This window comes from Anguilla anguilla, chromosome 11 (assembly GCF_013347855.1).
Source record: "Anguilla anguilla isolate fAngAng1 chromosome 11, fAngAng1.pri, whole genome shotgun sequence".
Classification (NCBI taxonomy): domain Eukaryota; kingdom Metazoa; phylum Chordata; class Actinopteri; order Anguilliformes; family Anguillidae; genus Anguilla; species Anguilla anguilla.
The window spans coordinates 44,380,943-44,398,577 of record NC_049211.1 but is presented as its reverse complement, the minus strand read 5'-3'; the positions used below and the strand labels follow the sequence as shown (position 1 = coordinate 44,398,577).

At 45.0% G+C, this 17,635-nt stretch overlaps 1 protein-coding gene across 1 annotated transcript; it reads left to right on the top strand.

Moving 5' to 3' along the window:
* The first annotated feature begins 3,889 nt into the window (after positions 1-3,889).
* zgc:195245 (uncharacterized protein LOC565483 homolog) lies at positions 3,890-13,022 on the top strand. The gene is made up of 7 exons (XM_035382335.1): positions 3,890-3,907; positions 4,297-4,416; positions 4,518-4,734; positions 6,455-6,505; positions 6,953-7,094; positions 7,873-8,017; positions 12,258-13,022. Exons 1-7 carry the CDS (start codon positions 3,890-3,892, stop codon positions 12,357-12,359), a joined length of 795 nt encoding a protein of 264 aa, XP_035238226.1. The 3' UTR covers positions 12,360-13,022.
* Positions 13,023-17,635: the final 4,613 nt, after the last annotated feature.

The following is a 17,635-nucleotide window of genomic DNA, read 5'->3' as shown; positions in this document are numbered from 1 at the left end:
TAACAAAGATACATATGAGAAATGAGGAAGGGTCTTCTATAAAAATACACAAAGGCAAAACACTTAAAAGTCTAATATCAAAGAAAACAAAAGAACATGTTAATATAATCAAAACAAATTCTAATAGAAAATTCCCAGTTGTAGAGAGCCGAAATTGCCACGTCACTGGCCAGAGTGCTCCATTCCGGAAGAGAAATTTCCCCATTCATTTTCCGATTGACTCTTCTGCTGTTGACGGATATAACATTAAAACATTAAATATAAAATAAAGTGGAAATTTTCCTTCAGCACAATGTTCATTGCAAATGACACAGACAAAGGTATACACGGATAAAAAATTTAAAAAAAACATAACAGCAAACATTGGACAACCATAACGTCACTATAAAGTCCTGGCTTCAAGTAACAACACTGTAAGTCCTTCAAATAACATCTCCTGGTCACTGTTAGCTACATCCACATGCCTAAGTCTCTGGTTGGTCCATTATTGAGGATAGTGATTCCAGAGGGGACATATGATTTTCTGCAGACGTTTTTCCTTGCCCTTGGGACTCTTAGTCTCCTACCAGAGGGTAGTAGGAATGACGAGTGAAGTGGTACAAGGAATCATACCGGCTTTTCGTTTCCATAACATTACTACCTAATACCAAAACGCCAAAATGGTCTAATTTGTGAAAGCAATCCAGAATGTATAGTAATTTAACTAAAGGCACTACTGTTCTTATACAGTTCAGTGGGTCTATGGTCGTATCCTTGTGCAAGCTGCTTATCAGAACTGCTTACGTAAGTGGTAACCAGCCCTGTTCCTGGGGATCTACTGTCCTCCAAATTCAAATTCAAATTACTTTATTTTCCGTGAGGAACTTAATTTGTGCAGTGGACAAATAACACAAATACAACAATCACAGACAATCATAGCACAGTCATGGCCATGATTAGTTAATCATTTTGTGCAGCCATGATACATAAAATACATACTTAATTCACATACAAATTAAAATACAAGGCTAAGGATAAAAACATAAGGTAAAAGCCAGAGCCAGTAATAGTGCAATAGGGCTCCAGTGCAGTAGTGCTTGTGTGTGTGTGTGTGCGCGCGTGTGCATGCGCGAGAGTGTATGCGTGTATGTGTGTGCGCGTACGCACGTGTGTGTGTCAGTGTTGAGCCAGTGGGGGGGCATGTTAGCCAGTCAGTTTCCCTGGAGGGGGAGGGGGGTGTTAATCAGTCCGGTATCCTTGAAGGGAACAGGTGGGGATGGGGAAGGTTAAGAGTTCAGTAGACGGATGGAGGTAGGTACAAAACTAGATGTGGCCCTTCTGGTTCTGAGGGGCAGGCACCTATATTGGCGTCCGGAGGGCATGAGGTTGTAGTAGGTGTGGAGGGTGTGTGTGGTGTCTTCAGCTATTTGTGAGGCCTTCTCTACTGTCCGTTTCTTATGGATGCTGCTGAGTGGCTCCTGTTCTCGCCCGATGATCTTGCTGATCTTTACAATCCTGTGGAGGTGGTTCAGGTTGATAGCACTCATCACTCCGAACCATGGCGTGATATTGAAGGTCAGTATGGATTCCACAACAGATCTGTAGAACGCCTGCAGGACTGATGGCTGGACCTGGAACTTCCTCATCTTCCTGAGGAAGAACAGGCGTTGTTAGCACTTGGAGAGTATCAGCTCACCATCGGTCTTAAAGGTGAGCTTGTGATCGATGGTAGTGCCAAGGTATTTATACTCGTCAACGCGCTCTACTGTCTGGCCCTTTACTTCCAGAGTCGGGGCAGTGGGCTTGTCACGCCTGAAATCAACCAGCATTTCTTTGGTTTTGCTGGGATTTAGGTCCAGGTAGTAGTTCTCACACCACCCTGTGGATTTCCTTGCTGATACGGTTGTTGGAGTTAGTGGTGTCAATAATAATTGTGTCGTCAGAGTACTTGATGGACAGCATCTCAGGATCTGAGCTCCTACAGTTGTCTGTGTACAGGGTGAACAGGACTGGTGAGATGACAGAACCTTGTGGTGCCCTGGTGGATGGTACTGTTGGAGCTGTAGTGGCCGTTGAATTTGACTGTCTGGTGTTTGTCTGTGAGGAACGAGAGGATGAGGAGTATAAAGAAAGTTCTGAGTCGGCAATCGTGTCATCAAGCCAGGACTGTGATGCAAATGAGATATGCATCCTTGTATGCCCACTAATATCTTGTGTTTGCCTGGAGTTCATCAAGTTTGTTTCGCAGCGATCTTATGTTGGCAAGCATTATCGAGGGGAGTGGCGGGCATGTCTGCTTACCGCTGAGCCTTTTGAGCCTCTGCCTCACTCCTCCTCTCCTGCCCCGCTTCCTCTTTGAGCTAGGTCGCTGGTAGCCCTGTATTTGCTTGTGTGGTCTTGTTATTAATTCAGAACATCCATATCATGTCCGTAACAGGTGGACTCCCCATAGCAACAGTAGATTCTCCCTTGTGTAACGGATAATCCCAATTCTGTTTGGTTCCGCCGGTGTAGTTAGTACAAGTTTGATTATCCACAGGAGCCACGCCAGCTACAGCGGCAGGGTACATTTAAACATGTTGTGTTTCCGTAGGGCAGAATAATTAATTATATGAGCCTGGTTACAAGGAGTCCTTGGTTTTCAATCCAAATCTAACAAGCACACATCATTCAACAGCTAGAGATCTCATTGAGCTGCTAATTAATAGCCTAGAATCAGGTGTGCCAAATTAGGGTTCAAATGAAAACCGACAGAATGGTAGATCTCCAGGACTAGGGTTGGTTACAAAATTGAAATACAAGAACTGGAGACAGCTTCTGCTGCTCAGTGGCGCCTGAAGCCAATTCATGGACGCAGCCTTGTTTGACTATGGGCTTATGGCACCAGATCGTGTACACTAAATCCTTAAATGACCTCCCTTATTTCCTAGCTATTCATAGCCAGCTTGACTCTGCTCTCAAGCAAAATGCATTGTTGTGAAAAGCGACTGCAGACAGGAAGAGCTAACTAATATAATTCCCTTGATTTACCTGCTTGCTTTGTCCTGAATGCGTGAACCGTTGAAACTCAAAACGTTGAACACAAACTTGTCTACACCACTCGCAGGCCTACTTATCGACATCCCTCAAAGCAACTAAATCTGAATTTCCCGCAGTCTGTTTTTTTTAATTCAACGAATGTATCAGTCGTTATTTTAAAAAATGTTATCCAAGAATACTTTCTTTATTTTTCCAGTTGATGGCAGAAATGGATCAATATGAAAACCGTTTGTTTAAATCTTTACAATCTGGTGTTAAGGTCTATTATACCAGTTATTAGTTTTTGCTGACGTGGGGTATTTAAATTAAAATTTTGTAACACATTTAACAGAAGCCAAATCTAACATTTCCAGATGTCATTGTATTTAGATTTAGGCCCATAGCATATTTTTTAATCTAATGGAAAATTGATGTGTGATCCTCAACAACACTTTGTGGATTTTACAGCTCTTATCACACAGTGAGGAGACGCCGTATATGACCTGACATTACATTAAAACAAAAACGAGATTGTTTTGGAAGCTCCATACTCACAGCATGTGTTTTGGCATAGTGTGGGTGTGTAAGTGTGTCCAGCTGATACAGCCTTCGGAAAAAAGTGAACATGGGTTCCTTCAGGCCAACAGTTGCACCTCCCAATGACAGCAGTCTCCTCGACCACTTTCTACACGCTGGCATATGCAATAGTGCACACTGACCAACTTCGTAAGACTACCAAAAACCAATATGTAGGCTTATTTCACACAAACAAAAAGACGTCTGAGGGTCACCAATGAAATAAATATACAAAAATGTCATCTTGCACATCATGCTATTGTTATACTGATTGGTCCCTAACCAGACAGTCCTCAAATATGTGGGCATACGGCACATGTCGTCATCAATCAAAGTAGGCTACCACTAGATTACTCCATAATCTACACAAACGGTAACTATATGCTGCTCGATTATTTGAAGCTATCCCTTTATCCGTCTCGATGCAGTGCGAAAACAATAGAATCGCGCTTGCTTGCACAATGGCAATCGGCTGTATTGAAATAGGAGTCAGGCATCAAAGAAATGAAAGAACCCGCAGTCCATGAGGCTATTTGAGCCGCCAGGGTAGGTGGAGTCTCTCGCCTGGCATCTTGGCCGGATTCGCCTATAAGAGGGGCTGAGCGACTGAAGAGCGAAGATGTCAGGAGATCGGTTTGCCCTAATCACACCTGGCGCTACCTGCGTTTGGCTCCGGCTCAACGAGGCACTCCGAGGATCAGTGTCACTCTCCTTTATCCTCAGTTTCCTGATAAACGAAGCGACTGCAGGGGCACCGATCGCAAGGAGCTCCTAAATGCGGAGACTCGCGTGGACGCGTCGTGGCGCGGTCCGCGCTGTAACAGGCTGTCATGCAGACGGGAAGTTGGAACGCGGGAGACCCATGGTTTAGCCAGATGGCCAGGTTGACAAGAATACACCGTTTCCGGTGTATTCTACCTTCTGGTTCCTTGTAAATGTGAAAGCTTGCTCTTCAATTTTTCAGTGCGGAGTGGTTAGAGTTGAGTAAACTGGTTTCCCCAACAAGGACTTTAAACAGCACCCGGAAGACGTGCCGAAAGCTGCAGTTTTCCCATCCTAAGGATGCAGTTTGTTTTGTGGGCGAGCTAAGATGGATCAGAGTTAGTTTCTTTTGGACGTGTAAAGTCTGTCAGCTGATACGTTGCTGTACTCCAGGCACAGGTAAGGTTAGATGGTTGTACATTTAGTGTAATAGATACTCTACTTGAGTGCAGCTTAGAGAAACCCTGGGACATTCCAAAGACGTTGAACCATCAACAAATAATACATTGTAAACCTTGAAAGTTTAAAAACTGGGCCCCTGAGCCAATAAGCATCTGGCAAGTGATTCATTTGATTGTTGCCTTTCTCTTTGAACAGATGGCTTAATTTCTTGGGCATGGTTATGATTAATTTGTCTCATCATGTGGCAGAATGAACTAGTATTACAATTTATATGATATGTGGAAAAATATGTTCAATTCAATTCAGCAGATATATTCTAATATGTGTTACAATATCTGTGATCTCTGAAGGCTGTGAACTTCCCAAAATGCTACATTCATATTTCTCATATTTACGAATGCTTTAGAATGGTTTTTAATTTAATTATATATCCATTATGTAACATTGCATTTATGCAAGCAACATTATGTCCATCACGCAATGACAAAGATGTGCAAGCATAAATATTGAACAGATATTCTATAAAACACGCAATTTAATATGCATAACAATGTATATTTATTATGTAGAAATAGAATGTTGTAGAGAGTTTGTACAAGTATTTTCAAAGATGGAGGGCTTGGCAAATGCTGTGCAGCCTAGTGATAAAGCTTCTGCTGTTCACTTTTCTGTGGATTGTACTGGATAAAGTTACATCTGCTTTGTACAAAGGTATTAGCTGACCATCTACATTGCTGTGTGAGCGCAGTGGGTATTTTGTGTAATTATACCCTTTATCCACCAGAGGGTAGAAAATGAAACTCAGCAGAGCTTAGGTATCAAGGACAGTATTGGGCATTCATAGGCTCATTCCAGTCATTTATTTATTCACTCCTTTTGTCTCTTTCTCACGTCCCTTCCTCGCTCCTTAGCTCCACCCTAAGGAGGATGCGAGGAAGAGATACATGGATGAAACACAAGGACAGAGAAATCGAGGCAACATGTATTAGGCAAATGAGATGTCCTTTTGGACCTTACTTCGTCATCTACTATGCTTTCTGTATTTTGATTGGCTGTTGCATGAAACTAGTCTCACAAAGCTGAGATGTATACAACTTGTAGCAGCTGAGTTGCAAATAAGATTCAAGTGATTTTAGGGGGGTTTACACGGTGAAACGCAAATGCAACAAAGTTTCAAAGGACAAAAGCTGCAGCGTGCAAAGCCAGCCCAAAAGGCTTTATGGAGTTGGCCTGGGGTATGGCTATCACACTAATGACCTAGGGCCGAAACTTGTTGTTCTCTGAACCCTGGATTTTCAATCAAGGGTCCTCTGGGGGTCCGCAAAGGTACCGTAAGGGGTCCTCAATCACACATTCAAACCACCCCCCCTCTACGTGTTTGTGATCCCAGTCTCCCCTTGACCAGTCTGCGATCATATGTCCCTTTCCCAGTCTGCATATACAACTCCCTCCCAAAGGTCCACAATCTTTATAAACCTTTTCTTAAATACAACCCCTTTTAACATATGATGGGGGTCTCTGGGATGCCCTTGAGCCTGGGTAGGGGTCCCTGGGGTTGGTCTGAACACAAAATTAGACCAGCTTTCAGCATCCGGTCAGTGCACCCACTCTTTGCATGCCCATAGTACATTTTACTATTCAGGTATAAATGGGATTCCAATCTCAGTCTTGCATGTTGCATTTGTAACAAAAAAATGTTTTTATCTCTACTTTTCAGCCCTGCATTGTGGGATTCTACAGAGGTTAGGACTGAAAAAACACCTAAAAGGTAAGTATGCTCTAGAATATTCCTAATTTATGTTTGTTTCCATGATACTCCATTGTTACTGTCTGTTGTCTAATTGACCACATTTAGTTTGATATATGATATATGCCATAAATACTTAAAACAGTGTGTCTAATATTTTTAAAATATTTTTTACCAGTGCAGCAATGTTTTTACTGTGTCCCTAACAAGAAATATGAATACATATTTGAATATGATGAATACATGTAGCACACCAAAAAAAAAAACATCAGTTTTGCCATCAGCTGTTATTTTTGGGCCAGTCTGGATTGAAATGCAGATTTGATTTCTCAGGGATACAATGTTTAAGTACTGAAAACAGGAATCCAATCCAGAGTTGATTGTTCTAAAACCAGTTTAGAGACTAAAATATTCTGGTTTTATTTGTGGTGCCACCTACTGGTTGCTGATGCATATTTGCCATTTTAGAGAGCTACGCCTGTTATCATTCCACATCACGCCTGGCTTCAGAGAACACGGAGGGGGCCAAGCCCATCAAGAAACCGATCAATCCCGCGATGGACACGCCGAGCCATGACCTGCCACGCGAGCTGTTGCTAAGCCACAAACGGTGAGCAGCCAGAGAACAGTCCTCGAAACTGATCACTGCTGATCATCACAGTCTACCGCATATGAGCATGTCCATATCACTGATGAAAATGTATATTAAATCACAGATTCTGTTTCATTTTCAAAGGCTTTATTGTCCTAAACTTCGTTTTGCAGGCAGAAATGTTACATCAGTAATAGCACATCAGGGTGCACAACTCCAGTCCTGAAAGGAGCACTGATGTCATCACACCATGGATCACACGTCTTGCCCATTTCTAATGTTTGGTCAAACAACAGCTAACAATCTCTTCACCATGTCTGCATACTTTATATATTGAGATGCAGCTGCATGTTCACTGTTTACAGAGCGCGGTATTTGTGTTAACAAGCAGATGTACCTAATAACATGGTCATTGAGTGTAGATTACCTCTTAAATCTGAAGCAGGACGGACACACAGACAGACACCAGTGTATGCTGAAGCATATGCCTCCTGTTCTGAGACAGAACAAGTGGATTTTGGCTGCAGTGATTTTTTTGGCACTTTGTGATCGTCATCTACCTTCCCAACCCCCAAGACCCCCCTGGTTCTAAATGTAAATACCCCCCCCCCCCCACCTCCTCAGTCACATTAACCCCTCAGCCTGTGATCAAACCTCGCCCTCCAAAATGGCAGTGCATGGCCCAGATCTAAAGAAAACGTTTTTCTGTGACCACGTCCAACCTGTGAGCTCAGTCAGCATCTCAGTGTATGTGACTGTGCCCTGTGTGCGTGACTGCCCCCTCCTGTGTATTCAGGGTACTGCAGTCGGGAGAGAAGCCGGAGCTGCAGCGGAGGCTGGAGCAGAGGAGAATGGAGCAGCACAGGGAGCAGGAGCAGGCCCTGCAGCAGCCCTCCGACCTGGAGCAGGAGCTCCGCAAGAGGCAGCTCAGACTGCAGGAGGTACGGCACCTCAGAGCTTATCTCTCACACAGCTAAAACTGCAGGAGGTACAGCACCTCACAGCTCATATACAGCTCAAACTGCAGGAGATACAGCACCTCACAGCTCATATACAGCTCACACTGCAGGAGATACAGCGCTCCAGAGCTCATATACAGCTCAAACTGCAGGAGATACAGCGCTCCAGAGCTCATATACAGCTCAAACTGCAGGAGATACAGCACTCCAGAGCTCATATACAGCTCAAACTGCAGGAGATACAGCACTCCAGAGCTCATATACAGCTCAAACTGCAGGAGGTACAGCACTCCAGAGCTCATATACAGCTCAAACTGCAGGAGATACAGCACTCCAGAGCTCATATACAGCTCAAACTGCAGGAGATACAGCGCTCCAGAGCTCATATACAGCTCAAACTGCAGGAGATACAGCGCTCCAGAGCTCATATACAGCTCAAACTTCAGGAGATACAGCGCTCCAGAGCTCATATACAGCTCAAACTGCAGGAGGTACAGCACTCCAGAGCTCATATACAGCTCAAACTGCAGGAGATACAGCACTCCAGAGCTCATATACAGCTCAAACTGCAGGAGATACAGCACTCCAGAGCTCATATACAGCTCAAACTGCAGGAGATACAGCACTCCAGAGCTCATATACAGCTCAAACTGCAGGAGATACAGCGCTCCAGAGCTCATATACAGCTCAAACTGCAGGAGATACAGCGCTCCAGAGCTCATATACAGCTCAAACTGCAGGAGATACAGCGCTCCAGAGCTCATATACAGCTCAAACTGCAGGAGGTACAGCACTCCAGAGCTCATATACAGCTCAAACTTCAGGAGATGCAGCGCTCCAGAGCTCATATACAGCTCAAACTGCAGGAGATACAGCGCTCCAGAGCTCATATACAGCTCAAACTGCAGGAGATACAGCACTCCAGAGCTCATATACAGCTCAAACTGCAGGAGGTACAGCGCTCCAGAGCTCATATACAGCTCAAACTGCAGGAGATACAGCACTCCAGAGCTCATATACAGCTCAAACTGCAGGAGATACAGCACTCCAGAGCTCATATACAGCTCAAACTGCAGGAGATACAGCACTCCAGAGCTCATATACAGCTCAAACTGCAGGAGATACAGCGCTCCAGAGCTCATATACAGCTCAAACTGCAGGAGGTACAGCACTCCACAGCTCATATAGAGCTCAAACTGCAGGAGATACAGCACCTCAGAGCTCATATACTGCTCAAACTTCAGGAGATACAGCACTCCAGAGCTCATATACAGCTCAAACTGCAGGAGATACAGCACTCCAGAGCTCATATACAGCTCAAACTGCAGGAGATACAGCACTCCACAGCTCATATAGAGCTCAAACTGCAGGAGATACAGCGCTCCAGAGCTCATATACAGCTCAAACTGCAGGAGATACAGCACTCCAGAGCTCATATACAGCTCAAACTGCAGGAGATACAGCGCTCCAGAGCTCATATACAGCTCAAACTGCAGGAGATACAGCACTCCAGAGCTCATATACAGCTTAAACTGCAGGAGATACAGCGCTCCAGAGCTCATATACAGCTCAAACTGCAGGAGGTACAGCACTCCACAGCTCATATAGAGCTCAAACTGCAGGATATACAGCACCTCAGAGCTCATATACTGCTCAAACTTCAGGAGATACAGCACTCCAGAGCTCATATACAGCTCAAACTGCAGGAGATACAGCGCTCCAGAGCTCATATACAGCTCAAACTGCAGGAGATACAGCACTCCAGAGCTCATATACAGCTCAAACTGCAGGAGGTACAGCGCTCCAGAGCTCATATACAGCTCAAACTGCAGGAGATACAGCGCTCCAGAGCTCATATACAGCTCAAACTGCAGGAGGTACAGCACTCCACAGCTCATATAGAGCTCAAACTGCAGGAGGTACAGCGCTCCAGAGCTCATATACAGCTCAAACTGCAGGAGATACAGCACTCCAGAACTAATCTCCCATACAGCTTCTACATCTCTCCACCTTCTTTTTCTTCTTCTTCTTTCTCTTCTACTTTTTCCTGCCGATTATGTCATCACAAATGCTCCAAGCCCAGAAAGAATAGATCTCATTATCAGACATATAGCTACATCAGCCAATAAAAACTTTGGATACACATGCAAAATGACTTCTATAGAAGTGCACACGTTTTTAAAAAAACATATTTGCGACCCCAGAAACTACTTCACTAGTAGCTCAGCTCTCTGGGTAGCTTGTCTGCCTATGGGACGTGTGCACAATTGACAGGCATGGGTTCAGATCCCCCCTTGGACTCATTTATATTTCTGAAATCCTAATAAAATACACCCACCCAGATTGTTTCCCTTTGGCCATTTTGACTAAATTTAACGTTAGCGTTCTTGTTAACGAGCCGACAGACAGAGTGTATAACATTAGTACAGAGGGCTCTGAAATTAATCACTGAAATCTGCGTTGCGATTTGGTCCGTTGTGTAAAAAAAAGCACTCCCTTTTAAAAATATGACAAACACTTTCATTTTCCAATATGTCAAAATTGACGTCAATGAACTCGGCTTGATCCAAGAAATCCAACGGTACCTCGTTTTTAAAAATCGGGCATACAGCTGAAAACTTACATGCATAAACGTACCTCCAACTTTGACCCGTTGGTGGTGCTAGAGCGCTCGAGGTGGAAACATGAATCTTGGTGAAAAGAATCATGGGACTGTCCCCAATCAGTGCACCAAATTTCAACACTTTTTACCGTACGGTTCTAGGGGCTGCCATAGACACCCTAGCCAAAAGAAAAAGATGATGATGAATAATATGAAAAGGTACAAGCACAATGGGTGCCTACCAGTCATTATTTCAAACTTGCAAAATCTAGGCCTGCCAATAAAAGTACTGATATCAAACTTGGGCCAAGTTATAAGAAACAATATTGGCTATCTTAGCTCACACAAATTAAAAATGCTGTATTCCAAAGCAGTGAGGTGAAGGAAACCTTAAACCCGAAACACAGAAACAGTACGTCACGCCCCATGTTCACACACATCCAGGCTGCAGGGGGTGTGGGACGACACTCCCCGCGTTCACGCGTTAATAGACTGCGTTTCTGCAGCCGCGCTCATGCGGGACAAGACAGGGTGTGCTTGTGCTCATAGTCCTTCCTGCCGCTTCTTGGGGTGCTTCTAGCCTGAACTTTTGGCTCTTCTAATCCCCTTGGTCCTTATCCGGCTAATTGGGGTAAAGGGCGTGGTCATGATAAGGAGTTGTTATCAACAGATGATTGTTACAAAAATACAGATGTTTGCAACTTTCAGTAGTAGCATGAACAGTTAACACCGAGGAGGTGTTGTATGGTTGGTATTTGCAGCGATGTTTGCACCTCCAAGGCCTGATGTTGGATAAGTGTCAAAAGCAGCCATCCGAGTCGTTTGCAAAAGACATTAAACACAAACTGTCTCTAACTGCTGGCCTGACCTGGCTGCTCTGAATGTGGAAGCAGAGCATCAGAAATAATAACTGCTAGGGCCTATATTTGGACTGTCTGGGATCTGCGCCCAGAAGCTTCTTATCATTTGTAATGTAGTTGACCTGCACAGTTGAGACTGCTATCATTGTTTTTTTGAGGATAAAACAATGGGAAAAATTTGTCACAATGTAAAATGCAAAAAGTGTATTTTGAATGACTAGAGGCATATTCTGTGAATTTTTGATTCAATATCTTGCTGTAAGTTCACATATAATACCTGTGACCTATGCCACATGCAAGCATTTATATTATGTTTCTGCCTCTTGCTCTCGTCAGCAAGGCCTTGACTGTCGGTTGCAAAGACATAGTCACAGTTAAGCCCTTGTATGACACACTACTGCATTACTGCTTTACTGCAAGTACACTGTCTGGACTCTTGTGGCATCTTGTGCCTCAGTAATTGGCTGTACAGATTCTACACCTGATATTTCACTCTGTATTGTTAACATTGAAAGTTCTGACTACCCTGCTGTTGAAGCTGAAACATTTCAATTTGATGCATTTCTTTAATTTATTAAGCCAAGGACATTACTGTAGCCATGGACATTCTGTATTGAAATATAGCACCAGAAACTACTGTTTCCATCTTAAGGCTCATACATTTTAGCTGCAAATGAACACAGGAACCAAGCATCTTGTGAGTCTAAAGAATCTGTGCTAGCTCTGCTTGGCGTAACCATGGTGATCTTGTGACCCACAGTACGAACAGGAGGAGGTGAAGAGGAGGTTGGACCAGGAGAACATTCCAGAATTTGTGCGGGTGAAGGAGAAACTGCGGCACATCCAGACATCAGGACAGTGAGGTGATGGGAACGCCCATGATCCCCAACCCCTGATCCCCCCAATGCTGCCCCAAGGATCATAAGCCCCACCAGACAGCATCACATTCACTAGTTTTAGTTTAGTTTTAGTTTATTTATTTGACGATTCACTTTAAAAGGACAATTACATGGTTGCAAACACCAATGTACATGCACAATTAAAAGAGCGTCAAGGATAACACAAAAAAGTCACAAGACTTATTTCCATTGTGGTCCTTGCTAGACACTAGACACACCTGTGTTAGTTACCTTTATACAGAACCCGGTGGCTGAGACACAAAGGATTCTGGGATACCAAGGAACTGTTTCTGCACTAACTCTCCCAGCTGACCAAGTTTGTCCTCCATTGAGAAATCTGATAGTGTCAGTCCCAGACACAGCCATCCATCAATTATCTATACCCGCTTATCCTGGGCAGGGTCGCGGGGGGTGCTGGAGCCTATCCCAGCATGCATTGGGCGAGAGGCAGGAATACACCCTGGACAGGCCTCTAATCTGTCGCAGGGACGCATACACCCTTCACTCACACACTCATACCATCGGGTAATTTAGAGTCTCCAATCGGCCTACCTACATGTCTTTGGACTGTGGGAGGAAACCGGAGTACCCGGAGGAAACCCACGCGGACATGGGGAGAACATGCAAACTCCACACAGAAAGGCCCCAAGCCGAGATTCGAACCCACGACCTTCTTGCTGCGACGCGACAGTGCTACCCACTGCACCACCGTGCCGCCCTCCTGATCACGTATTCTTAAATTTAATTTGGTCATTGTGCCAAATTGAAAACACAATGGTCAAATATGAATTCAAATAAATATGTTGTCTTTTACTGTACCATTTGTGCATTCACTGAAACCTGTGAACAAACATACAATAATCCAAATTTACTAATGAGTTATGCTGCAGAAAGAAGAGAAAGCCTGTCGGACATGAGTCAACACAGACTAGTGTGAGACCAGTATGCTCTGTTGGGTGAGGGGAACTGCGATGCATGTGCTTGGTTGCAGTGATAGTGTTTGTCTTGTTGTTATTTGTGTGCATGGATTTGTCTGAAAACTGTGGAGATGTGCTGTCTCCAGTAAATGCGTTGTTCTTTTTTGTTTTTATAGCACTTTACCAGGGTGAAATTTTTTTTTTTTTTTTCTTCAAAACAAATCCATCTTTATATTGTCTTTTTGTGGCAGGTTTGACTTCTAAGAATTCACTCCAGAATGACAGGGCAAAACCTACTGTTAATTTAATCAGCCTGCTTATGTTGTTTTCATTATATATATATATATATGTATATATATATATATATATATGCATAGAAAGGTGAACGGCACAGAGGTAGTTGTGCCACCTTGTATGGCTGGTTGGGTGCTGTGCACTTAGTTGCAGATCTTATAGGTAAAATTATATTGGAAAATTTATAAAATTATAGTAGTAGCTGTTGTCATTTTGTGCCTACTTTTTATCATCCCCCCAAATAATTGTAGTTTGTTGTATTCTGAATGTAGAACAACTCACAAAATACGTTTACAATGAAAGTACTATTTAAGCTACGGCTAATTGGCCCTGATGAAGGAAGGCCAGTTAATCTGCAAGCTGGCTATCCCGCCACAAACTCAAACAAAACATTACAGTACAGGCATTTAGCAGACGCTCTTATCCAGAGCGACTTACACAGCTTTACCATAGCATTATACATTGTATCCATTTATACAGCTGGATATATACTGAAGCAATTTCGGTTAAGTACCTTGCTCAAGGGTACGACGGCAGTGTCCTTACCCGGGAATCGAACCAGCGACCTTTCGGTTACAAGCCCAGTTCCTTACCCACTGTGCTACACTGCCGCCAATCAGTGATTTTTCATTGTTTCATTCTTTAACAGATCAATTTTGTGATGAGTAACAATCAGCAAACTCTATGGCTCTCCAATGGCGAGATACTACTTCTATTAGTTATCATGCAGACACAGTAAACCAGATAACTGAGAACCCTCTAAGGCCTGAATTCATCGGATTCATTAAAGAAATGCATATCATATTCAATACATTTAGCAGCCTCCAAGTTTCTCATCCAAGTTGCTGTATCTTCATTCTAAACTTTGTCTCATTGTCACATTCTGGCTGCACAGTGTGCAACAAAAAATGTTTTCATATATTTGGTAGGTTGAGTCAAGGATTTTCCAGTTTAATACATGCTTTAAATGTGTTTTAAAGATTTTTACAATTCATTTTTAGCCTTATGTTTGAAAACATTTAGATTATATTCATACTCTTTAGCATTGCAATGGCTGTATTGTGATTTCTTGTTTACCTATAGCACAACATCATAGCTATTTGCAACTGTAGATCCAGCTTGTCCAGAAAAGCAGGTTGGTGAAAGATAATTTTTAGCTACAGTCCGGATGTTGATGAAGATGCAAATATATGGAATATGCTTTGCGGTGTTTATTCCTTGGATGTTTTGTGCGAAATATGTTGTGTCAAACCTATGAGATCAGAAGTAAAATCTCCTGCCTTGACAGCTGGACTTTGCATGTCATTTTTTTAAAAGATCTGAAATTTTGCTAGGGTCAAACATTTTGTTTCATGAAAGAATCAATGTTTTTGGCATTAAGAATCGGATAGTACTAAGGATTTATCAGGTGGACAGACATCATTGGCCTTTTGTGCCAAATGAGTTGCAGTTCACGAGGGCTTCCTCCATTGTTGTAGTCCATGTTTCCCGCTCTTGATTTGCAAGCCTCGGAACTCCCTAAGAATTCATTTCCAGAAAACCTCTACTGCCTGTTGGTGCTGCTGCAATGCTGTTCAGTAAATGGTTCAACCGACCTGCAGTTTTGGTGATTTCTCAACCATAATATTTTGAACATCATTATTTAATATTTTTAAACTTGTAATACTTTATAGTACCAGTTTAAAGAAATACTTTGGGTGGCACTGTGCCTTACGGTGGCAGGGTGGCACTGTGCCTTACAGTGGCAGAGTGGCACTGTGCCTTACAGTGGCAGGGTGGCACTGTGCCTTACGGTGGCAGGGTGGCACTGTGCCTTACAGTGGCAGGGTGGCACTGTGCCTCAGGGTGGCTGGGTGGCACTGTGCCTCAAGGTGGCAGGGTGGCACTGTGCCTCAGGGGTGGCAGGGTGGCACTGTGCCTCAGGGTGGCAGGGTGGCACTGTGCTTTACGGTGGCAGGGTGGCACTGTGCCTCAGGGTGACAGGGTGGCACTGTGCCTTACGGTGGCAGGGTGGCACTGTGCCTCAGGGTGGCAGGGTGGCACTGTGCCTTACGGTGGCAGGGTGGCACTGTGCCTTACAGTGGCAGGGTGGCACTGTGCCTCAGGGTGGCAGGGTGGCACTGTGCCTTACGGTGGCAGGGTGGCACTGTGCCTCAGGGTGGCAGGGTGGCACTGTGCCTCAGGGTGGCAGGGTGGCACTGTGCCTTACAGTGGCAGGGTGGCACTGTCCCTTACAGTGGCAGGGTGGCACTGTGCCTTACAGTGGCAGGGTGGCACTGTGCCTTACGGTGGCAGGGTGGCACTGTGCCTCAGGGTGGCAGGGTGGCACTGTGCCTTACGGTGGCAGGGTGGCACTGTGCCTTACGGTGGCAGGGTGGCACTGTGCCTTACGGTGGCAGGGTGGCACTGTGCCTCAGGGTGGCAGGGTGGCACTGTGCCTTACAGTGGCAGGGTGGCACTGTGCCTTACGGTGGCAGGGTGGCACTGTGCCTCAGGGTGGCAGGGTGGCACTGTGCCTTACGGTGGCAGGGTGGCACTGTGCCTTACGGTGGCAGGGTGGCACTGTGCCTTACAGTGGCAGGGTGGCACTGTGCCGCAGGGTGGCACTGTGCCTTACAGTGGCAGGGTGGCACTGTGCCTCAGTGTGGCAGGGTGGCAATGTGCCGCAGGGTGGCACTGTGCCTTACAGTGGCAGGGTGGCACTGTGCCTCAGGGTGGCAGGGTGGCACTGTGCCACAGGGTGGCAGGGTGGCACTGTGCCTTACAGTGGCAGGGTGGCACTGTGCCTCAGGGTGGCAGGGTGGCACTGTGCCTCAGGGTGGCAGGGTGGCACTGTGCCTCAGGGTGGCAGGGTGGCACTGTGCCTTATGGTGGCAGGGTGGCACTGTGCCTTACGGTGGCAGGGTGGCACTGTGCCTTACGGTGGCAGGGTGGCACTGTGCCCTACGGTGGCAGGGTGGCACTGTGCCTTAAGGTGGCTGGACCGTGGGAGCTCACTGAACAGCGTGAGAGTGCTGTGTGAGAGAGCTTCCCTTTTCTACAGAACAGGCACATTACATCAGTGGAGATGGAAGACCCGAGCTACTACAATGATTTCACAGAGCTGCTGGAATTCAACATGACCGAAGAGGATGACCAGGGTGCAGAACTTGTCTTCTTTCACCTCTACCTGCCTTTCTGTATTTGCTTATCTTCTTCACTGGTGTTTGTGATCATGGTCATGAGCAGCCAGGGCAGGAGTCAGCTCTTCTTCACTGGCGTTTGTGATCATGGTCATGAGCAGCCAGGGCAGGAGTCAGCTCTTCTTCACTGGCGTTTGTGATCATGGTCATGAGCAGCCAGGGCAGGAGTCAGCTCTTCTTCACTGGCGTTTGTGATCATGGTCTGTGCAGTCAGGGCAGGAGTCAGCGGCTGGTGGACGCCTCTGTGGCGAACCTAGCGATGGCAGACCTGGTGTTCGTCTTCACGCTGCCATTCTGGCCAACTATTTTGTATTTTTTAAACAGCTGACCCTCATCTCGCATGCCTTTTTCCAGCTATCCACCAGCAGGTCATTATATGCCCTCTTGCAAAATGATGATGGACCAACAGCTGTGCCAGGTGGGTCCCCACAGGGCAGCTAGTGGGACTGTATGCTCCCTGACTGGACCCGCTGAGCAACTGCTGTGTCCTCTGGTTACCGTAGGTAATGCTTGCCGGGCTAGGGTTAGGGCTGTGCTGTTCACTGTGATGGCTTTGTGATTTGGGAGAGTAGGATCACTCACACATTAAGTATTCATTCGGGAGAGACATTGATCACAATCAGCAGTAAGTGGATATGTGCACATTGACCTGTGCTGGCAAAAAGTGAAGTTAGGTAAGTATTGGGTTAAATTATTTTTGATTATATATATATATGTTTTGACTATATATAGTTATATGGTTAGAATTGTGTCAAATGAAACAATAGAGACTTTACTGAGTTTGTTTGTTAATACTGAAATTTCAATAAACTGGTCAATCAATCAATCAATTTTTATTTGTATAGC

What these genes read in the sequence shown, in the direction of transcription:
- zgc:195245 (XM_035382335.1), top strand. An exon ending in GGCTGTCATGCAGACGGGAA is followed by an intron (nt 4,417 to 4,517) that starts GTTGGAACGCGG and finishes TAAATGTGAAAG; the next exon opens with CTTGCTCTTCAATTTTTCAG. An exon ending in GGCAGCTCAGACTGCAGGAG is followed by an intron (nt 8,018 to 12,257) that starts GTACGGCACCTC and finishes TGTGACCCACAG; the next exon opens with TACGAACAGGAGGAGGTGAA.